The sequence below is a fragment of the Lepidochelys olivacea genome (assembly GCF_965140295.1).
Source record: "Lepidochelys olivacea isolate rLepOli2 genome assembly, chromosome: 2".
In the NCBI taxonomy this organism is placed as follows: domain Eukaryota; kingdom Metazoa; phylum Chordata; order Testudines; family Cheloniidae; genus Lepidochelys; species Lepidochelys olivacea.
The window spans coordinates 82058482-82086241 of NC_140412.1; the positions used below are offsets into that span (position 1 = coordinate 82058482).

The following is a 27760-nucleotide window of genomic DNA, read 5'->3' on the forward strand; positions in this document are numbered from 1 at the left end:
ACAGATGTGGGGACCCTCATGAAAGACCCCCTAAGCTTATTTTTACCAGCTTAGGTTAAAAACTTCCCCAAAGCACAAATCCTTCCCTTGTCCTTGGACAGTATTGCTGCCGCCACCACCAAATGATTCAGACAAAGATTCAGGAAAAGGACCACTTGGAGTTCCTATTTCCCCAAAATATCCCCCAAAGCCCTTTCACCCCCTTTCCTGGGGAGGCTTGAGAATAATAGACCAACCAATTGCTTTTAATAAAAGTACAGACCAGACCCTTTATGTTTAGGACACTAAAATTAATCAGATTTTTAAAAGAAGAACTTTATTATAAAGAAAAAAGTAAAAGAAGCACCTCTGTAAAATCAGGATGGAAGGTAATTTTACAGGGTAATAAAAAGATTTTTAAAACATAGAGGATTCCCCTATAGGCTCAACTTCAAAGTTAAAAAAACAGGAATAAACCTTCCTCTTAGCATAGGGAAAATTCACAAGCTAAAACAAAAAATAATCTAACGCATTTTCTTGCTATTACTTACAATTTTTGTAATTTTAGATGTATTATTTTAGGATCTTGTTAGGAGCTGGTTTACCTGGTTGCTCTCCTTCTTTGTCCCAAGAGGGAACAACAAAGAGAGCACAAACAAAACCTTCCCCCTCCCCCAGATTGAAAAGTATCTTCTTTTCCCATTGGTTCTTCTGGTCAGGTGCCAACTAGGTTAATTGAACTGATTAATCCCTTATAGGTAAGTGATTCTGTACCTCTGGCCAAGAGGGATTTTATATTACTGCATACATAAAGGTTGTTACCCTTCCCTTTATATTTATGACAAATACACTTGCAAGAGGGCAAGTCGTTTGAGTGGTTATGCGCCAGGAATACTTTACCCACAGAAATACATGATATTGAGCAGTGTAAAGATTAATTTCCATATGAGCTTCACACATAAGCTAGTGTTTTTCTAGCCTAATCATCTAAAAAAAAAGGCAAAACATCACAGTCAGAAGAATTTGAAATAGGATGTGTAGCTTCAGCCATTATGATCTATATATTTTTAGAAGTTCATGATACTTTTAATAAAAGATATCATTTGTTTAAATGACATACTTGCTGATATGTTCCATCATTTACAGCTGCTTTATTGCTTGCTATTTCCTTTGGAGGTTGTGAGTCAAGTTTGTATCTGAACACCAGATGGCCATTTTCAATATTCAAACTAATGAAATGATCCTGCAATAAGAAAAAAAACCACGGTGTAATATATCATATGTATTTTTATTGTCTTGTAAATTATTTTAATAAAGTTAAATAATACTACTACTCTTATATAGCACTTTTCACCAGTAGATCTCAAAGCGCGTTACAAAGGAGGTGTTTACAGATGGAGAAACTGAGGCATGGGGCAGTTAAGTGACTTGCCCAAGGTCACCTAGCAGGCCTATGGCAGGGCTAGAAACAGATCAGAGGTCTCCTGAATCCCAATCCAGTGCTCTGTCCTCTGGGCCACACTGCCTCCCAGGACAGTAAATAATAACAAGAAAGTTTTTGGCAAAAAATAAAAGATAACATTCTAGAATGTACTCTTAATGATATATATGATTAACTCAAACTCAGGAAAATGAATCAACTCAAAAAAGTACCATCATATCTCTACAAAATTTTGATAGCATCCTTTTTTTATTTCAAAGAAATTGCTATAATAAAATTCAGTAACAAGGCAATGATTTATTATATTAACAAACATACCAAATATGTCTATAGCATTCTTATTAGATAAGTAATACAACAGGCGATATTATCATTAGTTCTAGCACCTAACAGATTACCTGAAGCCTCAAAGTTTATAGGAATCATCACCTGTACTCTAAGTTTCTCCTTGCTCTGTTATCTAACAGAACTAGAGCTGGGCAGAAAAAGGTAACTCCATCTGGTTTGTGGGATTTCAATATTTTGAAATTAGGTTTTGTTCCAGTTTGGAACAAATCTGCAAATTTCAAAATTCTCTAAAGAAATGGAATTCAGCCCCAGAGCTGTGGACCCTGGAAGCCTAGACTCACAGCTGACTGGCAGGTAAGCTGTCAAGGGGGCGGTAGGTCAAACTGCAGGAAACCAGGTGGGTTTCCACTGGAACTTTGGCAAAATAAATGATCTCTGCAAAACTTTCAGATTTTGCAGAATTGGCAAATACTAATGAAAATATGTTTTGTTGGAATTTTTCCAATCAGCTCTAATCACAATACCTAAATCAAAAAAGCACTCATCTCAGATACCAGTATAGGGCCAAATGTTCCTCTCAGTTACACTGGTACAACTCCATTGGAGTCAATGGGTTCAACTGGAGTAATTGGGAGCAGAATTTGGCCTATAATTTTGAAAGGTAGGCACAAGTGACTATTACATTTTTTTGGGTTACACAATTCCCTTTGTCATGTACCAATATCACAAAAATAACTGCTTTGATGAAAAGGAAAAATGTATACAGAGTCCTTTTAAAGGAAAAATGTATACAGAGTCCTTTTAAAGGAAGGTTTACATTACCAAAATGTGATTTATCTGTAACATGATTCATAACAACAATGTATTTTTCTTACTCTTTTGGGGGTCTCTTTCAGAGCCATATACAGGGTCAAAGCAGTTAAAACTGCAGCCCATCTATTGCATTTTCATTAATGCTACCATCCTCCATTTCCAGCTGCCTCTCATAACCTTAGTGGCTTTGGGAGAAGTGAGATGATTTGATCCTTACAAATTATTCATCACCTTCTATTTGTATGGGGTATTTCAGGGATGCACATTACAATAGTAATTTCTTCTTGAAAGCAAGACAAAGATTTGACTGGCTCAAGAATAGCCTTTTTTAAAACTTATCAGGTCATCACAACAAAACATTGCCACCAACAATTCTCCCTCTGAGCCTGTTTCTTCTAAGATGGAGATGCCATCATTCAAGTGAGTAATGGGGCAATTCTTCACCATACAGTACCTCACACTCTCTATTCACTGCTATAATCAGCATCTGTTCTTTAAATGTCTGTTTCTAAAATGTGTTATAATTAATATTCAGTAGCAATAAAACATAGGACAGAATTTGCTAATCCATTTCACAGATGGCTATGGTAGTTTTGAGAGCTATTATTCCGAGCACTTTCTCAATTAATTTCAGTTTTCAAATTATTATAAGTATATATAGTACTCAAAAGTTAGAATCACTCCATTAGTTACCTGGTTTTCTGCAAAAAACACCAAGCCTTCATCTGCAGTAGTTTCAATTTCCTGCTCGTAGAGCAAATTAGGAATATTTGCTTCTCTAGCTGTGACAAGTGCATAGCCTGTGCCTTCAAAATAGTTTTGGTCGGACTCTGCTTTATATCTGTAACAATGAAACATCATAAATCAGAATATATGGGAGCAAATAATTGCTACCACACGGACATAACAAGAACCACACTAAATGTAATTTTTAAAAAAGCCTAAAACAAAATATTCAGTAACAGTGGTGACCAGATTCTAGTAATGCCAAATCCTGACCCGACTGAAGTCTATTTCTCATTAACCTCAGTGGGATTAAGATACGATTTCTAGAGAAGAAAAATCTTATTTAAAATGTTTTAGTGACCTGATGTTTCTTTTTAATGTCATTTTAGGCTATAAAGAAGCCAAACATTGTATGCCATGGAGCTGAGGTGTTTGAATATGTGTCTGGTTATTAGAATATTTGGGTGGCAGGGTATGTGAACTGAAGTTGCTGTGGGTATGAATGCTTTAGTAAATGGTAATTTGCCCTGATTTTAAGTGGTCACATCAACAGGAAATACACTTAATCTTAATTTATCAGTGATAACGTTTTTTCAATTTCTTAATGTAGAACACTTGCTGTGTTTATTTCTTACCTACTGCATGGCTCCACTTCAGTGGTATTGAGATTAAATGTCCTCTTGAAGTTGTACAGGCTAATAACATTCTCATTTAGGTTGTCTAATTCAATGCAGCCTTGGTAACGAGGGTAGTCTAGTGCACTGGGAGGCTGCAAAAAATAAAAGAGCCATAAAAAAAAAAACCAACCAAAACATCAACATCAATTTAATAATGTTTACACAGACATGAAAACAGTAATGCTGTAACTATTCGCAAAAAGAAATTTTTTTTCTTTTTATTCTTTTTGCGAATACAGACTAACACGGCTGTTACTCTGAAAGCTGTAACTATTAAAATGTATTGCGAATAAATGATATTGTTTAACCTACATGTTGCCATCCAAGAAGCACTATAACATGGTATAAATAATCAAAAGTATTAGCTATAGAATACTCAATGGTTAAAATCCCTATTTATGATGATTAAACACTTTTACAGGCCAGAATGATATTTCTATTTACCTGAAAATCTGGTGCGTATCCTCCCACATAAAAGACAACACTGTTGGGATCCAGATTTAGGAGTGTGTGACTGCTCCCACTGCTACTGTCAAAAGTCTTCTTGTCTGAGGTTGCTGCTTTAACGTAATTCAACTTTGCATACTGGTAAATCCTAAAAGCCAAGGGAAAAAGTAAAGGAATAGCGCATTTTATTAATAAAGTAACATCTAAATATGATACAGAAAAAAGGGATAGAGTCGGTTGTATTTTAAGAGTCTCTTACCTTTCAAACTTCACCCGATCCAAAGTAGCTTCCTCAGTGTTACTCTCAGTCACTGATGGGTCCACTTCTATTTCGGCTTCATTGCCTCCCAGGTTATAAACACAAATGAGACGACCATTTCTCACAGCCATACCAATGTAGTCCTTGGAAGCCTAAAAATAGAAGAGCAAATCAACTATCAATGAATGATTGATGCTAGAGCTGGTAAAATATAGTAGAAATTACTTCAGGGACACTGCAATGCTTTGAAAGCTATCCTCCTAATGTAGCAATCATTGCATTTGGAAACTTTTTTCAGTTTACTAATTTTGGGATGGCTTCATTGCTTCATTGGCTGCTCTGTTTCAATAATAATAATAATTTCAAATCAATTTAAGAGTCCTATGCACTTGGATTGAATGGAGTCCAAACACAACTCTTACTTTTATTACTATAATAAAAATATTACTTACCAATAAAAATGCTTTCTACCTTTGTAGTGCCTTCCACATGAGGTTATCAAAACACTATATACATACTAATTACTTTAGTCTCACAATGCCTCTGCGAGATAAGTAAAATGGAAGAAACAATATTAAGTCCAATTGCTCCTATTGAGATCCCTAGGAGCAATAATCTTCCACACAATTACCCTTTTATTTCTCCCATACAGAGTATTTCAATAAACCTCAATCAAAGCCATCATAGGTCAAATGTTCAGAAAGACTAGAATCGTAGAACCATAGGGTTAGAAGGCACTGCAAGGATCGTCTAGTCTAACTCCCTGCAAAGATGCAGGATTTGTTGGGTCTAAACTATACAAAACAGATGACTATCAAGCCTCCTTTTAAAAGCCTCCAGTGAAGGAGCTTCCATGACCTTCGTAGGCAGTCTGTTCCATTGTTCTACTGTTTTTACATTTAGGAAGTTTTTCCTGAGATTTAATCAGGAAGATAAAATCCACTGTGGAATAACTGCACTTAAACATGTACCTGCATATCCACCACGTTTATAGTGAATGCATGTACAGGTGGGTAACTGAGCATACAAACTGATAGGTGGTACCTATATACATAGGAAAATTGGGGAATTGTGCTAGGTGTTTGTGCAAATGGGAGTGCATGAGCAAGAATGTATTGTTTTGCATATGCAGGAGAGGGAAAATAAAGAGGTAAGGGACTAAATTTTAAATAAGAGGAGCATTTATAAACCCAATTAAGAAAAGGTTTGTTATTAGTTATACTGCAGTAACACTCAGAGGCCTGAAACAGGATCAGGGTCCCACGGTGCTAGGAGCAATACAAACACACAGGAAGCCCGAAGCAAACATTTTTACAATGAAGTCCATGGTTACAAGTTAGGGTCACTGCCAAGATTAACTGGTGGCATCCATTATTGGGAAGTAACTTTTAAGGCAGAACAGCAGGATAAGAGAAATAGACATTTGCCCAAACAGTTATGTGTCCACTGGAGGAAAGGGCTATGTTTCTTCCCAATAAATGTATTCCTACACATAAAAAAATTAAGCTAATGGAAGTTATCTACATTGACATCCCTTTATACTCCAAAATGCATTTTCTGTTCTAAGTATTGGAGTAAATCAAAAGAAATACTTACATCCTTATTACCCAGGTACATTACAAACATATTTGAAGCCGGTTGCAAGCCAGCTTGTCTTGGCAGAGGTCTTTGGAGAAAAAAAGAAAGGGAAGTATAGCCTCTCAAATCCTCAAGATCACTTGGAGGTCGAACCTCTACCCCAGAACGACCATTGAACCTCATGGGAATAGCAACCTACCAAGAACAACAAATACAATAGGGTAAACATTTCTACCTTTAAATTAAAAAAGGCATCACCTCCCTAACAACACTGGTTTGTGTCCGTGCTAAGTGACCTATGACTAACAGCCATGGATTGCTACAACACTGCAAGATCAGACTCTAAACCAACATAACTATAGAGAAGTGTAGGTACTACTCTACTATTACTAATACTTAGTACTTATGCAGCACTTTATATCTTCAGAAATTAACTGATCAGTTCCCACAACACCTTTGTATTGTAATTATTATTCCCATTTTACAGCTGAGGCAACAAAGAGTCCAGGTCAAATGGAGCTGTTAGTGCTCAACACTTCTGAAAATCAGGCCTCTTATTCAGATGCCTACACATGGATATTAATGCCTCACTTTAGGCACTTGGGTTGAAATTTTGGTCTCAATGCTTTGCGCCAGCCCTAGATCTCAGGCCCTTTGCTCAGTTCCCTAGCTTCACTGCCTGTCAGGTACTACAACATGTAGCTAATAAAGATATACAACACCAGTATTCTTGAGAAGTTCTCTTTAGGCCAACATCCGAGCAAAATCTTTTTCAGTGTGGACCGCATCTTAATGGAGAGTGTCTCGTGGACACTTGCCCTGTTATTTGTGATCACATCATCCCGTGGCAATCAATGGGAAAATGATACTATCCAAGTAATGTATATTTAGCTGCCTTTTAGTGCAATATAGAGGTTAGAAACAAACATCAGCAACGCTGTGTGACCTGCCAGCTCTCTGTGGATCGCCAGTGAATCACAGATCAGTTTGAGAACCTCTGTTCCGATCAATAGTGACTGGCTTCAAAGAGCAGCATCCAGCCCTCCTCCACTGGAGAGAAGGTCACCACAACAACAAGCCTTTGAAAGGAGAGGAAATACCAAAATGGGAATTGTAGGGATGATCTTGGCTAGGAGAGGGACCTTGGAGTGGGGCAGAAGGAAAGGTATACTATACTGTTGTATCTAGTTTATTCTGGTGCCCACCACCACAGTATCTAAAGTGCTCGCTAAAGCCAACAGATTAATTTTTATGTAGTATCCTTCATACATCATATAACAAAATATTTTGCAGAGGGGATTGAAAGCATCCTTGTGTACAAAAATCCCTTGTGTCAAGCAATAATGGATGTTTTTGTGATAGACCTTGTTTGCAGCATCTCTGGCCTGCTGAATGAGCTCTCTTATGCGGTTTACATTCTCAGATATGTTGCCTATTGGCATCAGCTGTTGGTTGATGCTCTCAATCTTGTTAAACAGATCCGGGAGCTTGCTTGTTAATTTCTTTACTGTTATTGTGATGAGAGAAAAAAATTATTGGGGGACTGGAAAGGAGGAGAGATACACATGCAAAAAATGTCAACTCTGATAGTCTTATCTCAAGTCTCACAATATTTGGTGTTTCCTTAAAATCCCAGCTCCTGGAGAAAACAGATTACATGAGAATCTCAGCTTTCTTTTTTTTTTTAAACCTAAGTTTTTAACCCTCATGGTTGTGGAGAAAAGCCTGGAAATGTGACACATGTCTAAAGGCTTAAAAGCCAAATAAAAAGAACTCCAAATTTATTATTTTTAAAAATCTCATGATTTTAAAGCCAATCTCATGGTTTTTGGATGCTAGGGGTTGACCAAATTTGCTATACATATGGTTATCTAATGTAACTTTCATTTTGCATACACTGGTGTAAATCAGGAGTAGCTCCATTGACACCAGCAGTTATACTGAAGAAAAACACTTTTAAATAAAAGAAAAGGAGTACTTGTGGCACCTTAGAGACTAACCAATTTATTTGAGCATAAGCTTTCGTGAGCTACAGCTCACTTCATCGGATGCATATATCTGTAGCTCACGAAAGCTTATGATCAAATAAATTGGTTAGTCTCTAAGGTGCCACAAGTACTCCTTTTCTTTTTGCGAATACAGACTAACATGGCTGTTACTCTGAAACTCTCAAACAATGCAGTTGTGCTTACATAAAATACACCATCCAGAAACTCACAACACTTTTCATTGTTATGGTTTAATTATCCACCTTATCATAACACTATTGTTTTAAAAGCCACCTTCATTCAGACGCACCATCTCTTATTATTATTACATCATTAACAATGGGGTTAATTTCACATACTGTATTTTATTTTATTCCATCAGACTCAGATTCTACAGAGCTAAAAACAAATTCAGCATATAAGTTCCCTGGGGTAATGACTATGCCTCTTACGTTTTTACAGCACCTTGCACACAGTGGATGCCACCAGAAACAAATAATAATAATTATTATCACTATGTCTACCTGGTTACTCTGACAGAAATTTGAGAGCCGTTAAACAACACACATTAGCAAAGAGCAAGCACAGCACCCACCTGAATTGTTAGCTTCCGTCAAAGCCTTATTGAAGTTAGCACTCTGAGTGCTTCCATAGGTGCCCTTTATTTTTTCCACATCTGATTTAATTGGGTTCAGTTCATCCAGTACGTTAGCAGTGATATCATTGGCATTTTTGACCATGTTCTTTGCACTGGTAATGACGCTGTCTATGTCATCTAAAACACACACACACAAAAGTCTAAGTAAATACTTTAAACAACAGCAGAATCACATAAAGTAGATGTGCTTGGTAAATGACTGACCTCTATTTATCCCACTGAGATCATTTTGGAAAGAAACAAGGTCAGTCAGCATCCTGTTCTTCTTTCCTTCCACAATACCCAGTCTCTGCTTTATATCTTCAAGAGTTGGATTAATATCTGAAAAACAGTGCACTGTGAATCAGCCTGGTGGGTGTTATACAAAGGTGCCCTCGGCCACCTGGTGGAATGGCAGCGGCACTCTGCACTGTCACATGAGCTTTGGGCATTTACCTTTTCCATCCCTGTTAAACAACTTAGGTAGTAGTGCAGATAGTAACCAGGGGTGAAGATACCCATTCTGCCCCTCAGAATAGGAAAAAATGAGTGATTAAGGCAGCTTAAGAGAAGGGCACAGATTTTGGGGATACATTATTATGAATATTCAATACATTATGATTATATATTATGGATATAATGCACAAATAAAAATACAATGTCCCATTATGATTATGACTAGTGATTATAATACTGCCACAAGGGGACATACCTTAGAAGACTAGTAATGAAGAATGAGAATTGTGAAGATGACATAAAAAAAGAACCACTACTGCATTCAAATAACTGCAAGATCTGGAAGGATAAAGACATTTTGATAAAAACAAAACCCAGCATGTATGGGACCACTGTTGTGTCGATACTGCTGTACGGATTGGAGAGCAAGAGTATGAGGAAAGCCAATGAATGCAAGATTTTGACTGCAGAAATGAACTTGCTGAGGGAAATACTCAGTTTCAAGACTGCAGAAAATAAAAAATGAAGAGATAAGAAAATGGCGAGGACAAGATACATTGGATAGATGTGGTGAAGAATGACATAGACCAAGAGGGTTTAAAGATGAACAAAGCTGTGAAGCTGTGTCATAAATATAAAGGGAAGGGTAAACCCCTTTAAAATCCCTCCTGGCCAGAGGAAAAATCCTCTCACCTGTAAAGGGTTAAGAAGCTAAAGGTAACCTCGCTGGCACCTGACCAAAATGACCAATGAGGAGACAAGATACTTTCAAAAGCTGGGAGGAGGAAGAGAAACAAAGGGTCTGTGTCTGTTGGTATGCTGCTTTGCCGATAGATCAGGATGGAGTCTTAGAACTTTTAGTAAGTAATCTAGCTAGGTATGCGTTAGATTATGATTTCTTTAAATGGCTGAGAAAAGAATTGTGCTGAATAGAATGACTATTTCTGTCTGTGTGTCTTTTTTGTAACTTAATGTTTTGCCTAGAGGGATTCTCTATGTTTGGAATCTAATTACCCTGTAAGGTACCTACCATCCTGATTTTACAGGGGTGATTTCTTTACTCCTATTTACTTCTATTTCTATTAAAAGTCTTCTTGTAAGAAAACTGAATGCTTTTTCATTGTTTTCAGATCCAAGGGTTTGGGTCTGTGGTCACCTATGCAAATTGGTGAGGATTTTTACCAAACCTTTCTCAGGAAGTGGGGTGCAAGGGTTGGGAGGATTTTGGGGTGAAAGACTTGTCCAAACTACGTTTCCCAGTAAACCCAGTTAGAGTCTGGTGGTGGCAGTGGTTATTCCAAGGACAAAGGATAAAATAATTTGTACCTTGGGGAAGTTTTAACCTAAGCTGGTAAAAGTAAGCTTAGGAGGTTTTCATGCAGGTCCCCCCATCTGTACCCTAGAGTTCAGAAGTGGGGGAGGAACCTTGACAAGCTGGTACAAGATAGAAGTGGTGAAAGGACTTCATTCAGCCCCTTTGTCGCTGTTAATATAATGGATGGGAATCAAAGAAGTGAAGAAGCCATGAAAGAAGAGAATGGAAAACAGGATGAAATATTATACTATGATCTATATACTATAAGATTGTATGCTTGTGTATCTGCTGGGCCACCTGTAATGAATGTACATGTGCATATGTGTGTGGACCACTGATCTCTACAGGATGGAACATCAGAACTGCTCAAGCGTGTGTGACCATGTCACCCTCTATTGGCTGCATTCCAGAAAGGGTAAATACTCTACTAAGCATGCACCATTATGAATGTTTCCCAGGTTACTGCTAGCACAGAATATATTTATGGATCAAAATAACAGTGCAGAAAGCCTACCTTTGCTTTTCATTAACAGACCTGTCAATATTGTGCAATTTAAGCTATTTAGGGGTTTGGCAAACAGATGTGCACGGCATAATCCCACAGGCGTGTGTTAAACACAGGATACCCGATAAAACAAAGGGACAAAAGGCAAGTACAATACATGGATCCCATTTCAGTTAAAGATGCTGAGATGCTTTACTGCAGAATCAGATGTTACATTATAATGGCAAGAAATGGAGACACCCTCCCTCTACCTCTCCCAAGGGGAGAGTAGCTTTTGTTTCCATAAGGGCCCCACTGACAATGGCTGCTGAGGGAGTTAATCAGTGCATTCCCTAGCCTTCCCGACCACACCCTTCCTTAGTTAGTGCTGCCCACATTTAGGAGTGCACAGGCCTCCTGGAGCCCCTCTGCAGTGGCTCTCCCAGTGGAAGTGCCTGGTGAATTTAACTCATACTTTATGTCCCAATCTAAAGGATTTTTAAAAAAAACTTCCACACACACCCATAATAATACAAGTAGGTGCATGCTTATAGATCAGTGGCAATGGTCAGTGGATTATATCTATTATATGTAGCCTTTTTGAGTGACTAGCCCCAAACCTTGCCTTACCTATTTTTCCGGTTTGAATATTTTAAATGTAGGTGTTTTAACCAGATCAGAATGTTCCTACTGTATTAGGATTCTGTTCTTGGAGATGATGCTCAACCTTTCTGAGCCATTCAGAGTACACTAAGCAATACACTAAATAGTCTTTGCAATTTGCATACTTCTCTCTCTTTGACAATCACATCTGTTGCAGAGACAAAAGCCTGTCTTTAAAATACACTAATACCTAGTTCTTGTATAGCGCTGATCATCAGTAGATTCCAAAGCACTTTACAAAGGAGGTCGGTATCATTATCCCCATTCTACAAATGGGGAAACTGAGGCATAGAGAAGTTACAGTGACTTGCCTAAGGTCACCCAGCAAGCCAATGGCAGAGCCAGGAATTGAACCAATATCTCCTGAGCCCTAGTCCAATGTTCTATTCATTAGGCCCCACGGCCTACTCTCCCTGTCTTTCTGGTCAGCAACCAAATCCTATCAATACCACAATATATTTTACAGTCCTTTTTGTAGCATTCTTGGTTAAAGAGCTCTTATTACAATTTGAAACATGTTTACAGAACTACAATGTCTTGGGATTTCCCAAGAAGTATTAAGAACATTAAAACAGCTCTATTGGGTCAGACCATGTAGCTCAATATCCTGTCTTCCGACAGCAGCCAATCCCAGACACTTCAGAGGGAATTAACAAACCAGGGCAATTATTGAGTGAACTATCCCATGACATCCATGTCCAGAATCTGGCAGTCAGAAGGCTTAGGAACACCCAGAGAAAACCATTTAAAATGACACTTTAGGAATATATTCAATTTTTAATCTATATATAAGATTTAAATTACACTCAATCTCCAGCTTCTATCAGCAGGAGTATCAGGAAACCAGGTTTATTATAAACAATGTGTTAGTTTGAGGTAACTAACCAAATTTACTTCTAAGACTATAAAGCATATAGAATGTAATGGTACTGGTTTTGCTCGGTTTAGGTAACTCACCCACCCTATGACCGCAGATCTTAACTTGAGATAGCTATCTTGATGTAAAAACACACTTATTTTTTTGCAGTGAAGACAGACCCTTCTGCTTCAATAGGAGTCTAAGGCTGAACTGAACAATTTAAGAGCAGGACCGCAGCAAATCTAAGGATAAGGTCTTGCTGTAGAAGAGAATTGCAGCGGAGGGGGCAATGGTAGAATTTGGCATCCCACAGTGTGGACCATAACTGAAGTTGAAGAATCCACCTCACCCTCTTGCAGAAGGAACTTCTAAACCATAGTATCATGTTCCATTATAATAGGTAAGAATGGAGCTACCCTCTCCTGCTTACAGTTAAGTGTGTGCTACAGAGCTTTGCTAAATCAGATCCATAAACAGTGACTTTTAAATGAGAATTTCTAATACTGTATAAACATTCCTGTTATCATCTTGCTTTTTACAGTACCTTGTAATGTCTTTTGTGTCACCTGTGCTTGATTTAATAGATTGCTGCTTGCAGTGTTCAGTCTCTTGGCTTTTCCTGCTAGGTCTTCCCTCTCCACAGTCTGGTGATAAAGCACGGTACTGTACGATTAGTTTTATAATTGAACTCAAAGCAGAAAAACAAATCAGAAAGAGTAAAAATTAATAATCTAATCCAGTTTAAGCAATAAAAGGAACAAATGTTTCCAACAGAAAGAAGACACTACCCCTCCCTTCACAGCTAGTGCTACTGGTGAAATCCTGAGTATGACACCGCCCTTTGTCCTTAGAAGCAATCTTTGTTCTTAGTGGAAACCTGGGCCTTCTGTCATCTTCTCGCCTACAGCCTATGGACCAATAGTCAGACATGGGTAGCACCTAAATTGTGACCCATAGTGCACATGCAAAACCAACATCTGAATATGCAGAACAGTAACTGTACCTGCAGATGGATAATTTCTACGTGCAAATATACACCGTGTATGTGTACAATGAGGCGCGCATGAGTTCAACTTCAGGGCACAGCTAATTATAACGATCACCTGTTTGTAACAAAATCACCATCATTTGACAACATAATGCCCTTACCAGTAAAGCTGAATCAGCTGCATTTACAGCTTTGTTGGCTGCTTCCTCGGCTGCACTGACGGCATTAATAATATTTTCATAGGCAGTAGCAGCTTCCATGGCACAGTTCACCAACTCATCATTGCTGGCGTTTCTCTTAATTCTGTGGAAAACAGGGTGAAAAATACAGCCATGGGCAAAAACTGCAGACTAAAAAACAAAGAATGACTTATTTTAAACAGCATTTAATCTAAATATTTGCTAATTAATGCTGATGAAGGAAATGCAAATGTTTTACAACAAAAACGACCAATAGCACATAGTATTTTGACATAAGGGGCCAGATTCTGGTCTCCAGTAACGCTGCTTTACACCAGTCTGGTGCTGCAAAGCAGCTTGTAAGTGAAAAGGTTTCCTGGCAATTTCAACAGCTCAACATGGCCAGCTCTGTGCCACCCCCATCACAGCCCCCAGTGTAAGGGCATTGGTCAGAGAGCTGCAACCTCCAGTTAATCCCCAGCTGCTGGAACAGCCCTTGGCGGGCCATGGACAGCCTAACAGACTCGCTTCAGGGCTGCTCTATCTTGCACCGGGAAGCAGCCCAGCAGCCCTGGAACCAGGGAAAGATAAGAGACAAAAACCTTTGTGCTCAATTCACCGTGAGCTGTGCAGTGCCAGGTATCCAAGACTGCCTGGTCGATATTTATGACAACACTATTTTGTTAACTGACCAAGCTCCAAGGACAACTGGAAGTTTTCAAAAGGAGGCTGGATCTGTCTTGGGTGGTTTAGACACAACAAAACCTGCATCTTGGCAGGGGGTTAGACTAGATGACCTTTGCGGTCCCTTCTAACCCTATGACTCTATGTTCTATGATTCTAACGAGCCAAAATCTCACAACCAGATTTTTGAGCAAAGTCATTTCCATCCAGATGGCATGTTATGGGGGTTACTTTACCTTTTGGGAGTTTTCTTGTTAGCATTAGGGCTAGGTGAAAGTTATTTGCAAAGAAACAAAATAGAGTTCTGCCCTTTTTTGCTTCTTTAATATATATACACAAGGTCTCAAAAACTTTATTTATTTTAAGGGTCCCTCCCTTCCCTACCTATACTTTACCTTAGAAATATCAAGTATATCAAGTGTTTTGCTCTGACTTTCCTGGAGGATTTGTTGGAGCACCAGAAAATTAGTGTGAACTTTAACTGTGAGCAATTAAAGGGACAGAGGTGAAGATTCTTCCACACAGAAAACTTTTCTCCCAACCATATATCAGGCATTGGAGTTAAATATATATCAACAAAATCAAGCAAAAGGGAAAAAAGCATTTTAAAAAGTTTGACTAAAAATGACTAAAATTTCCTTCTTTTCTCAATTTTCAGGTTTGGCTTCCTTGATGCTCATGATCACTCCATTATTATTTATTTGTATTTTGGTGATAGCCCAAGGCCCAATCACAATCAGGCCTGAATTATGTCAGATACTGCACAAACTCAAGTTCCCAGGACCCTGAAAGAGCATTTCAGGAAAAACAGACCAAGTCTTAAGACTTAAATGTCTAAGACAAAAAGCAAGCAGAAAAAAAGAAAACTTTATGCACCAAAAAGCTGCAAAATGAGGGACAAACCCAATTTTTTTCTGCTTTTACAGGTCACCTTAAAGGGAAGTGAAATTATGTACAGTACATTACAATATAGTACAACATGTACTTGAACTGTTCGTTTACAGAAATTAGAACATACTCTGCCAGTTGTCTTGCCAGATCTTGCAAAAAGTTGGCATGCTCCTCTGCCCTCACCACCAGTGGCTCTTTGCTGGCTGATAAGGAAAGGTTCTTCAGTTTTTCATTCAAGTCCTTCCTTGCTCCATCTAGTTTGGCAGCTAGATTTTCATATTCCTGTGATTTTATAAACAGAAATCTTATTTTTACTTGCACATATTACAAAGTGTCTGATAGTCAGCACTTCACCCTTAGTTCTGTATGTGAAGTAATCCCCATTTCCTTGCACAGCTGTGTAGAGCAAGGGAAAAAAGAAAACCCCTTTTCACAAACTGCAGTTCATAGGAGTCAATCACATTATTATCTATCCCATTGTACTTTTACTTCAATTAGAATGATGTAAGTTTTTACTCAGTGTTTTTTAAATTTAAAATGTCACATTTTGATTAACTATACCTCTTTGCTCTTCTGAAGTAACCCAAGTATGCTGTTAGTCTGGGACAAGGAAGACTGGGCAGAGTTGAGATGATCCAAGACATCGTTCTGTTGTTTATTCATCACTTCAATTTGTTTCTAAGGAAAATTGGAGGGTTGGAAAGCATGTGATCAGTTCAGCTATTAGGGTGGGGGAAAAATCAAATGATCATCTAGCCAACCTAAGTTAGCAGCATCATTTCCAAAGCTCTCATCGGTGTATTATCAAGGTGCCTTTTGGGGATCTAATGACTTACTGATATTCACAGGTATTTGGGGAAATTTACATTAGCACAGCCTAGTTTGTCAAGCCAAGGGAGGAGCCAACTAGAGCTTTGTTTGCCTATCAGTGTATAGACACAGCTAGAGAAGCCCTAATCAACTCCTCACACTGCCTCAAAGCATTGACATCCTGGGCCTCTCTCCTCTCAGCGCTGGAGGATATAAAAACAAGAAACCCTGTTCCCCTCTCCCAAACCTTCTGAAAGACTGAAACCATCTCTACAGTTGGACTCCCTCTTTGGATCTTACCAGTGAGGGAAAGGGAAGGCTCTCCAGCTTGCCCTCTCTGGAAAGCTCTCAGGGGAGAATGAAGAAGATGCTTGGTTCCAGCATCTCCTGCTCAGTGGAGGGATCAGTGGGGAGAAGAGTCCAGCACAGCCCTACAGCAGCAAGTACAATGACCCTGAGGTTGTGGCAGGATAATGCACCTCAAAATCACAGTCACATGGTATTTGTATCCAAGTGTGTGCAAGTCATCCCAATAGTAGGGTCTGCAATCAACCCATCTTGCCCTCTATCTATCATATCAAATTTAATCTTATCACAAATACACAAACATTTCAACTGGCGGCAGAGGCAAAGGCAAAAATGGATTAATGATCTGTGCAGATACTTCCACCATTTAAGACAGTCTGTAAATATTTTTAGCTATATTGTTAGAGGTGATGCCCTACACTGACATGTAATATACTGAACAATTGTAATGTACAGTTGACAGTAGTGATTCTACTGTCCAAGAAGTGCAACAAAAAAGCTGAAAACTTAGCTTTGATAAAACAATGCAGTGTCCTTTGAATCAGAAATACTATTTGTTTAAGAGAATACAGGCTATCATATGCACACATTCCTTGCATTAATTCCAACCAGTTCTGTTTATTCATTATAAAATCTACAAGAGTTCAGGGACTTATTAAATACGTGAAAAGTCTAACTTAATTTTTACTGCATTAGGCATCACCACAAACAGTGCTGATGAGCATTTCTGATGAGACAGGATGGCAGGCAGCGCTTATTTATCAATAATTAAAAACTAGCACTATTTAGTGATTTTCATCCATAGATCTCAAAGCAGGTTAACAACAGTGGATAAGCATCATTATTCCCATTTTACAGGACAACGGAGGCTCAGAGAGGTTAAGAGACAAGCTAAGAACCATACAATGAGACAGGTTTCAGAGTAACAGCCGTGTTAGTCTGTATTCGCAAAAAGAAAAGGAGTACTTGTGGCACCTTAGAGACTAACCAATTTATTTGAGCATAAGCTCTCGTGAGCTACAGCTCACTTCAGTATGCATCCGATGAAGTGAGCTGTAGCTCACGAAAGCTTATGCTCAAATAAATTGGTTAGTCTCTAAGGTGCCACAAGTACTCCTTTTCTTTATACAATGAGACAGTGACAGAGTCAGGAACTGAGCCTAGAGCTCCTGACTCTTTGTCCTGTGCTCAGTTTACTACGCTCACAGAAGACAAAATGAATAATTATAGCTGAAGACGGAAATATTCGGAGCAGAGAGCATCCAGATTCTCATGTATACTAAACCCCCTCTACACCACTTTGGTTATATGAAGGGGCCCTTAAGTGGGAGTATAGGACAGTTGTTACACTCATTTCAAGACCTCTTTGCACTGCCAGAGAGGTGGAAAGAGACATTTGTGCAAATGGGAATCGGGCTCAGAATGAATTGAATTTGGCTTTACAAGAAGGCCAAAAGTAAGACAGAAATATTTCCTCCCATCTAATAAGTCCAGTTTTTTAAAAAGTGCTATTACCTTAATGTCTTCCAAGAGCACTCCATTATCTTTGTTTAAGTTTTCAGCCTGCTTCGTTTGGCCAGTTGCTTCATTGAGAGCTTTACGAAGATCATTGAGTTTGGATTCATATTCGCTTAATGAATCTCTTATCGTTTTAACAACTCCATGGTTTTCTTGCTGGTGCTTTTGTAGCTCATTCCTAACACGCTCCAGCACTGCAAGATTAGAATTGAAAAAGATTAACAGAAGCAAAACAAAATTAACTTCACCCTGCGAGGTTCTGCCTTTCGGATTAAATGGCCCAGTCTTGTGAGATGCTGTGTATCCTTAACATATGTAGTTTCAGTGTGTCATCCCATCAGTGATAAATGTGCTGCTTTCGGGATCCAGAATACTATGGATAATTTAACATGACAAATCAGCTCTAAACGAAATATGGTTGAAGGTGAACTTTTGGAAATACTAGATTTTTTAAAAAAATGTTAATCTAATTCAGCTTCATCACCAAACAAGGCCAGGGAGAAACTGGGTAAAGCCATCAGCTCCAAAAGTCTAAATCTGTATTTAAGTAATGCTGAAGTTGTGCCACAAACTGGGGCTTTACAATCTACTCTTCCCCAGTGATGGTTAAGTTACATGACTGACTTCTATGTAGCACTGAGAGAACATTGTCAAGCAGCAGGCCAAATTCTCGCCCAAGGTGCATCTATGGTACAATGTAACCAGGAGCTCTGTAGGGCACCTCAGCAGCCGCTTGTTCCAGTCCTGGAGAGAAAACCCCTCCGAAGGAGACCATGTCTACCTTTCTTCTCCACTGCACCTCCTTCCCATCAGAGGAGTGTGTGACCCTGCCTTCCCACCTGTTAATTAGAGCAATCTGAAGAATAGTATCAAGGGAGAATGGGCTTTTCCTGATGTCCCAGTAGAGATGGCAGGAGTGGGGTGGGAGGTATTCCCACCTTACAGTGTGACACATGGGATATTATGGGCCACAGACAAGTCAGAAATAGAGCTGTCAGCCATGGAGAGAATGGATCTGTTAGCCAAAGCCTTCCTACCATGGCAGAGGGAAATACGGTCACAGATGGAATTCTTTGCCCCTACTACACAATTTTGGCCTACAACCTTAGATATGTATGTGCAGCATGCTCTGCTCAGATGCACGACATTGTGTATGCCAGACAAATAGATTCCATGGAAATCATTGTGCAGTGAATGACCTAAAGAATCCTGCTGAGCTCTACCTCACTCAAGGCCTGATCCAGCACCCACTGAAGGCTATGGGAGACTTTCCATTGATTTCAGTGGGGCTTGAATTTGGTTTTACTGCACACATAAAAAAGTTGCTGAAAAAATACATATGAAATTATAGTGTATTATATTATTTCAGAAATAACATATGATCATATAATGACAGACCATATTATAATATGGAACCACATGAAGAGGACACAAGACTGGGATGCAACCTTAACTTTTGTACTTCTTGACCTTTGAGTGCTCAACTATACTGCTTTAATAGTTTCTTAATGTAGATTTTTTTATGGACTATCTGCACACACTATATTATTTTATATAATTTATATTTACACTGTTTCTGTGCTTTATAATTAGCTAGTGGATAGATGGATATAGGACTTTTTCATTTAGAGATCAAATAATGCATTAGAAAACAGATATCAGGATATTATTTTGATTTTCCCCCAACTTAACTTCTTTCATGATTACATTAAACATTCTTAACCTCCTTCAGAATCACTATGTTCACTTGTACAAAAGCTGATGACTGAAATACATTGCAAAGGTGCGATCAGATGCTGAAATTCTGTATCACTCCCTGAGCGTCATCATTTGTAGTCTCTTATGTTTCAGACACAAGATTTGAACATTTTAAACTAAGCAGAATAACAAGCTAAGAGCTCAAGAAGGACCCCTTACAGAGTTGAGCTTCTCTTCTCTCCCTCTCTGCATCTGTTTGCAGTTGTACAAAGTTGCGTTTTCGCATCTCTCTCATCATCTGTTCTGCTTCAGCCAGTTCCTTGGCAGCATCCCCCATGGGCAATGTGTTACCTCCTGCATTGGTGCCAGCTATCTGTTCCACGAGCACTGAAAAAAGGAAATATCACATTCAAACAGAGAAGATACTTAGATTTACACAAGGGAGACAAATCCCAGAGCTGCTCTTCTTTTTAAGCACATAAAGTCCAATCTTGCATTCGTTACTGAGGGCTTGTCTATACAGACACTTAGTCCGTGGCAAGCTGGAGTGTAAATCTACCCTCACACTAGCCTGCCATGAACTAAGTGTCTGTGTACACCCAGCTGCTGTGCACTAAAAATTCTGCAATATGCTTTGATCTTCTCCACTTTGAAATGGGAGTAGATTAAAGCGTACTAAGGAACTTTCAGTGAGACAAAACACACTTTAGGTTAATTGCATTAAACTGAAATTAATCAACAGTAATGCCACTGAAGCTAGTAGAATTGTAGCAGGTTTGAAGTGTGCCCATTGTATCTAACTTTTTATTTTATAAAGTTGATTTCTGAAATCTTCTCAAATTTCAGAAGTTAATTAAAAACATTGTATGTATGGTGACGAGATTTTGTAAAATAAAACATTACATAACAGTAGAAATCACCCTTACCCTGAATATTGATGATGACAATTTGTATTTTTGAAACCAAATCTTTTCCTTTTTGATTAGTCTGACCAAAATTATTAAATAATGTCTCGGCTTTCCTGTAATTCATTTCAGCCTAACAAGAGGGGGAAAACAGCCAGTTAGAGATAGCAAAGAGCAGACAAATTAATATTTTGTTATAAAAAGAGATGATTATTTTTACTTTGTTTTAGTAAGTCACCTTTTCTTGTAGAGCATTTACATCCTGATTAAGATTGATCAAGTCTGTCTCCAACTCATCTGCCTTTGAGCCCTGATTTAGAACAGCTGAACGGTACCTGTTCAACAAGATCTAAAAATAAAGAAAAAACGTGTACACAACTGAACCAAATCTACCCCCTAGAGACCGTATGGAACTGGAGAACAAGGACTGTATTTCTTCTAATAAGTTAAAATACACTGGGTCAGATCTTCACCTGGTATAAAGATCAGTATCACTTCATTAATTTCACAGGTGACCGATTTACACCAGCTGGTCCATTGAATCCACCAGCAATGAGGGGATCTTAACTGAAGAAAATTCATTGGGTGGGCAGTGCAGAATATAAACTGCCTGAAAGTAGTGGGACTACAGGAGGGTCCGGATGGCACAGCCCACAAAAATGAGTCGGGATGGCCTAGGAGGGGGAGGGGCCACTGATGTTTTTAAGAACCCCAGCTGGACCTCAGAGCAGCCAGCCCACAGTGTAACCCCCAGGGAAGAGTAGCAGTGTATTGTGGTGTCAGAAGTTTGTCTACATTTGCTTGCACTCCATGTTGACACAAACTGACATGAAATTCTAGTGTTCAGACGCTAGTCTACACACCAGCTGAAATTTATTTTTTGTAGAAGGTCACTTACTTTTAACTCCTTGGTGCGTGTTTCCAAATGCCTCATCTGCCCCAGTGTGTGGGTGCTTGCATTGACATTTTGCAGCTGAGATTTAATCAGCTGAAGCTCATCACTCATTTCGCTCAAATCTTTCAGCAAAGTAATTACACAACTATCACAAGCTGAAAGGGAAATACCACAAGCAAAGGAAAACAATGAGAACTGTTGCTCTTTTGTGCAAAGAACATTTCAGTGGCCACAGTGAATGGAATGGAAGCCCTTTGAGTCTTTGTCACTGGACACTACATGCATAACAAATGCAACAGCAAAGGTCACAGTACGGAAAGAGACTAAATCCAGAAATAAGGAGGCCCATCGCGCTCTCTTGTCTGGCATTTTCACCCTATAACATTTTTTCCATCTCTAAGTGCTTGGCTTATCCTTGTTTGAACTGGTTTGTGGTTACTGCCATTATTATTGCCTTTTCTAGTTTGTCATCTTTCAAACAATTGTCAGTCCACCACCTAAGCCTGAGGCCAGCAATCTAGAGTGAATGAACATTATTACCTACCATCGCAATCTTCATTGGGATCCACATCTTTTGGATCTTGGTTTAAGCATTCTGAAATCAGATAAATATAATCAGTAATATATTCATTTTTGTCTTTGTAAAAAAATAATTTTAAACTTTGCACTCTAGGCCATAAAAAGTGTGGGGGCAGACTCTGCAAATCTGTTTTTCAAGGATAAATAATTTGCATGTTACAGGAGCCGAAGAGCTATATTCATTCAATCGGTATAGAGCAGTGCTACTCAAAGTGGGGGGTCTGCGCATCGGTGCCAGTCCGCAAGCCAACAGCTGCCGGTCTGCACGCACATTGGAAAAAAAAAATGCCGGTCCCCCACATCAGATAGCTTGAGAAGCACTGGTGTAGAGCATTGTGCAGCGTGCCCAGTTATGGAATGTTTGCCAGTGTGTGTGTGGGCTGCGGTGGCACAAGGCTTCTTCAGTCTCAACCATACTAGGAGGCTTGCAGGCAAAGTGGGCCGTGGTGCTGAGAAAAGGGACATGGCCAGAAAGGTAAGAGATGTTCTGATTCAGCTCCCTCTGGTGGGGCTCATATGGAGCACCCTAGAGAATTTAAAGCTGCTCTTCTTCATTGGAACCCCAGAAGAAGGGGAGTTGTCACACAGTTGCTCTACCTTGGGGGTGCTGCCCCCAGCAATTTGCAAATTCCTGTGCTACAGAAGAGTGAATCTGGATGTACCATATACTTCAAAATGAGAAGTTTTCAATGATCTTTACTAAGACTGTCAGAATAAAGATCCTCTAAACTTGGCATGCTATCAATGCTGGGAAAAGAGTAAAATAGAAATCATTCACTTCTGATGCTGATTTTTAGCCACAGAATTCACCTGACCTTTGTGGGTCTATGCTGAAAAGCAAGTCGGTGAGAATGGCATTGTAGGGCTCCATGTTTATCATTTCACCACTAATTTCTATTAAAAATGTGCTAACACTTCAAAAATAAATATATATATTTTATCTAATCATTAGATCTGCAAACTCAACCTAACATTTGAGAGTCAATGGTGTGCACAGGAATAGCTGACTATGCCTGCAGATGTTACCCAGAAAAACATTTTGTTGACGATTCACAGGTAGGAAGAGAATTCAATTCACCATCTCTTAGCTAAACTGGCTCTTCTATGCTTAATGGGTGTAAAATGTGACAAAAAATTGTCACAAAGAGAGAAAATATGACACAAATATCAGGGAAAAGATCTGTGGTGTAAGATGATGTCATTTTTACATGGTCACTTTTAAGAGTAGAACCAGGTTATAAGCCCCAGTTCAGGAAAGCAGCATATTTAAATGTTTTCCTGACATAAAGCTTTAGTGATCTGTAAAATCACAAGGCAGCTGTACTTTTATAACACAGCTGTTCACTTAAATCTTGAAGTTTTACCCAATGAAAATAATTCAGGTATTTTCTCCTGGTTGGCATGGGGATATGGATAAGTTTGTATCTATGCCCTCAATATGCCAGTGCTGGACCTCATGTGAAATTAAAGGGATTTAGAAGTATCCAGGATGCTGATTCATTATTTCCCTTTTTCCTCTCCACAAAAAAAAACATGGACCACGATTAAGTTTACATGGTAAAATAGAGGCAATAAATGAGACAAGGGTTCTTTAAACTGATCACTAAGGGTTTACTGTGAGGTGCTAAAGCCATCAACTCCTGTTGAAATTTAAGGGAATTGAGGTCACGCTATATCTTGAAGGAGGCACTTAGGACTGGGCGCCCTGCTGCCAAGAGTCAACAACAACTTTCAATGTGCGACTACAATGTTAAAGTTTGACCAAAACTATTATGAGGTCCTTCTGCTGATAACAGCAGCATGGAACAGTCTAGGATCATAGCCTGGAACTTCAGAATACTCTTGGAAACTGCCTAGCTCTACCTTCTCCTTCACCACTTTCTTCTTAGATCACTGGTAAGTTCAACTGATTGGTAGTGGACACTTCACCAATGCCAGAGGGGAGACAGGAGTCACAAGGGAGTTACTCCAAGAGAAGGATGGAATTTATTCTGAATACAAACACACTTGCACTCCTGCTAGTGTATTATCCAGCCACCACTAGAGATATTCCAAGCAGTCTCCAAGAAGTGCCAATTAAGTATGACTTTTATTACAGTCTCTGGCCCAACTACAGTAGCCAAAAAAAAAAAAAAGATGAAATTAAAGACTTTTACGGCAAAGTGCAGAATGTCACTCATATGACAACCTGCCAAAATATGCTGTGTTGCTGACCGCAGGGGATTTTCATGCTAATGTGGAGAAAGAGATAGCTGATCAGAATATAACGGCAGAGAGAAACTGAAAACAAACTAAAACAATGAGGAGTCCTTGTGGCACCTTAGAGACATTGCCCACCTTGATTGTATGGGCCTCGCTGGCGCGACAAAAAGTAATTTTCCCTCTATTGATATTCTTGTCAACTGTTGAGAATAGGCCACTTCCACCTTGATTGAATTGGCCTCGATAGCACTGACCTCCCACTTGGTAAGGCAACTCCCACCTTTTCACGTGCTGTCATATATATACTGCTTACTGTATTTTTCACTCCATCCATCTGATGAAGTGGGTTTAGCCCACAAAAGCTTATGCCCAAATAAATTTGTTAGTCTCTAAGGTGCCACAGGACTCCTTGTTGCTTTTGTTGATACAGACTAACACAGCTACCACTCTGAAACCTGAAAACAAACGGACTCACTGAATTCTGGTCTAAGAATTCACTTGTCCTCGCAAACTCTTACTTTGGAATGAGAGCTGGAAAAAGGATAAATGCTCTTCAGATCAGCACCATCAAAAATATAAGCCTAATAAAGTGGCATTACTGTAATGACGAAATGGAAAACCAGCATTAGCTAACAAAAAATTCTACCAGATGCCAACAGCAACTCAGATTACCAGCTGTTTCTGTAATGTCTCCGACCAAAACCAACAGTTAAAGCAGTCATCTCAGCCTCTCAGATAACCTGAGCAACACTGGAGAAAAGCACAGACTGGGAAAATCAGTAGTCACTGATTTTGATTGGTTTAAAACATTGCTAAAATGTGAGAAGGAAAAGTTGCTTTTGGGAGAAAATGAAGTGTGAGTTCATTGACATCAGAGAGAAGTCAATGAGGAATGAAAATAAGGTAGAATCAAAGATCTCATCAAGAACAAAGCCCTACTTTCTCTGAACAGGTACCAGTGTCCCAAAGGACAGAAGTAAATACGCTTCAAGAAGGGCTGGAGAGCATAAGATCATATCCTTTAATCCACAATGGTAATGATAAAGCAAACAACATACATAGAAGTGGTAAAATGTTCAAAAACCCCTAAGCAATTTAGGACTCTGAGTCCCATTTTCAAGGTCCTTAGGGATCTGGGGTTTAAACCTCATTGACCTTCACTGAGACATAGGTTCCCAAAAACCAGATTTACAAATGTGTTTAATTGCCTAAAGATGCAGATAGGCAGAGCCCTGTGCGGATACAAATTTATATCCACGGATATAAATCGGTATCCGTGGAACTGCAGGGCTCTCCCGGGAACCGCAGCAGCGAAAGGAGCAGAACACGGGGCTGCCGCTCCCAGAAGCCAGTGCCCCGCGCCAGCAGCCCCTCTGGCACGGCTGTACTGCCCCAAACAGGAGATGCAGACAGCTGCATGGAAGGGACGGGGGCAGGGCTAGGGGCAGGGCTGGAGGTGGTACAGCCGCACGAGAGGAGCTGCCGGTGTGGGGCGCTGTCTCCTGGGAGTGGCGGCCCCATGTTCTGCTCCTTTTGCCGCTGCGGTTCCCGGGAGAGCCCTGAAGTTCAGCAGATACTGATATATATCTGCGGATATCCGCATCCATGGGTATACATTTGTATTCACTCGGGACTCTACAAATAGGTGCATAGTGGGACACACAAAAATAAGCTAGGCACCTAATTCCCACTGACTTTCAAATACCTTTGTAAATCTGTCCTTTAGGCGCTTATGTCTCATTGACAGTCAGGATCTTATATCTCACCAAGTGCCAAAGTCACTTAAAAATGGGACATGGTCACTTTTGAAAATTTGACCCATTATCTATTTTTAAAATGTTGATTTTGAGTATCATGTGCTGTGAAGTTCACAACCACAGTATCAGAAATAGAGTTTCCTCTGTGTGTGGCCATACTGTGCTCTTTCTCATGTTCAGAAAGCAAACATGTGAGGAACAGATGTCCACGGACAAGTAAGTCCCACCCCTAAGATGCCTTTTGAAGGTTCTTTGTTCCTTGTATTTCTTTTGTGTGTTTTTCTATCTTTTTTAGGGCCAGGTTTTCCTCTCAGCTATACTACTGAAACTCCATTCAAGGTAGCAGGGATGTCTTCAGTGCAATTACATCAGTGTAGCTGGCAGGAAGATTTGGCCCTCACTTTAACTCTTCTTTAGTTCACTTATAACTCATAAGTACTAAACTAAACTGCACATTGGTTTAAAAAAACAGCCTATTTCCTGAAAGAGACAAACCCCTAAGACACCAGGGGAAGTTGTGTTTGCGTATCTCAGGGCACAGTTTCCCGCACGTATGACATAAAACAGCGTTTGATCACAGCATATACACTCTGAAGTTACAACTATTCTGTCCCAGGTACATTTAATGAAGGCAAATTAGGACTGCTCTATGGTGTATGCTTCCTAAGCTTACATACAGCGTGGCAAGATATGGCTTTGAGGTTGGTAAAAGAGGTTCAGTAATGTATTCAACCATCCATTTGGTGTGGGATGGAGAAATAGATAATCAATAGTGTTAAGAATTCAAAATTTAACTGTTATTAAATCTGAACTATATTCCTCATAGGTTTTCCTTTACATTCAGTTGTATCAAAACTCTTCCATTCCTTCATTGAAAGACAGAAATCAGTATTCAACAAATCGTCTGTCTACCTTTACATACCTCCAGTAAGACGATCACAGCTAACCAGTTGACCATTATTATTACAATTACACTTCTGACAGTAACCTCCGTATTTTAGCGGATTTCCAAAATATCCTGGAGCACAGCTAGACAAAATAAATATAGATATGTTATTAAATACTTGAAATTGCTTGCAACTCTTTTCTAAGATATATTTTCATTTAATAAAAACCTAGCTTTCCTTATATACATAAAATTATAAAATTTTACATATAAAATTATAAAAATATATAACATTTTTTGGGAGCTATGCCTGAAAATCATGTTGCCTGGCATTGTGATCCTGTCAGATCTCATGTGCCAAACAGAATCATGCTGAACAGGAAACCTGCAAGTAGGAGCTAAAGGAAATGGTGCCAGTGATTCACAAAGGAGTACCCTTCCTTCTGATTCAGCACCGAATCAAAGCTACAGCATGCTGTTAAGGGACACTATGCAGCTGGAGGTGCTGTCTTTCAGTTGAGACATCACAGTTTCTTGGCTACTTGTAATTAAAGATTCTTTGGCACCATTTGTAAGAGATGGGGTGCTAGTCTGTGTGTGCTGGTAAGAGTCTAACTCAGACAATTACTTCTGCAAACTTAAATTCCCCCAGCACTTTAAACTGAATAAGATATTCTTCACTGCCTATTTTAAATTGTTGGGTAGTTTGTGCTACTAAACTATTGCAGTGTTTTAACCGAGAAGTGTCTGCAGTAAGGCACACTGGGCTCATTTAGGATGAAGGGCAATATGTAGATTTAACATGATCACTGTCGAGCTACAAACACTATTCAAAGAAGTGTGCACATTCCT

At 39.3% G+C, this 27760-nt stretch overlaps 1 protein-coding gene across 1 annotated transcript in view; it reads right to left on the reverse strand.

Annotated features, from left to right (window-relative positions):
- LAMA3 (laminin subunit alpha 3) overlaps positions 1–27760 on the reverse strand; it is a 190989-nt gene that overhangs the window by 15508 nt on the left and 147721 nt on the right. Inside the window, exons 45-64 of the mRNA XM_084621252.1 lie at positions 26945–27051; positions 22029–22079; positions 21488–21639; positions 20828–20938; positions 20611–20722; positions 19904–20071; positions 17984–18180; positions 15914–16030; positions 15480–15634; positions 13760–13901; positions 13155–13254; positions 9059–9175; positions 8792–8971; positions 7573–7715; positions 6227–6403; positions 4631–4782; positions 4369–4519; positions 3883–4016; positions 3215–3362; positions 1100–1222 (exon numbers count right to left, since the gene is read on the reverse strand). Of these exons, the coding sequence (XP_084477378.1) occupies positions 1100–1222; positions 3215–3362; positions 3883–4016; positions 4369–4519; positions 4631–4782; positions 6227–6403; positions 7573–7715; positions 8792–8971; positions 9059–9175; positions 13155–13254; positions 13760–13901; positions 15480–15634; positions 15914–16030; positions 17984–18180; positions 19904–20071; positions 20611–20722; positions 20828–20938; positions 21488–21639; positions 22029–22079; positions 26945–27051 (2737 nt within the window). The remainder of the gene's footprint in view (positions 1–1099; positions 1223–3214; positions 3363–3882; positions 4017–4368; positions 4520–4630; positions 4783–6226; positions 6404–7572; positions 7716–8791; positions 8972–9058; positions 9176–13154; positions 13255–13759; positions 13902–15479; positions 15635–15913; positions 16031–17983; positions 18181–19903; positions 20072–20610; positions 20723–20827; positions 20939–21487; positions 21640–22028; positions 22080–26944; positions 27052–27760) is intronic.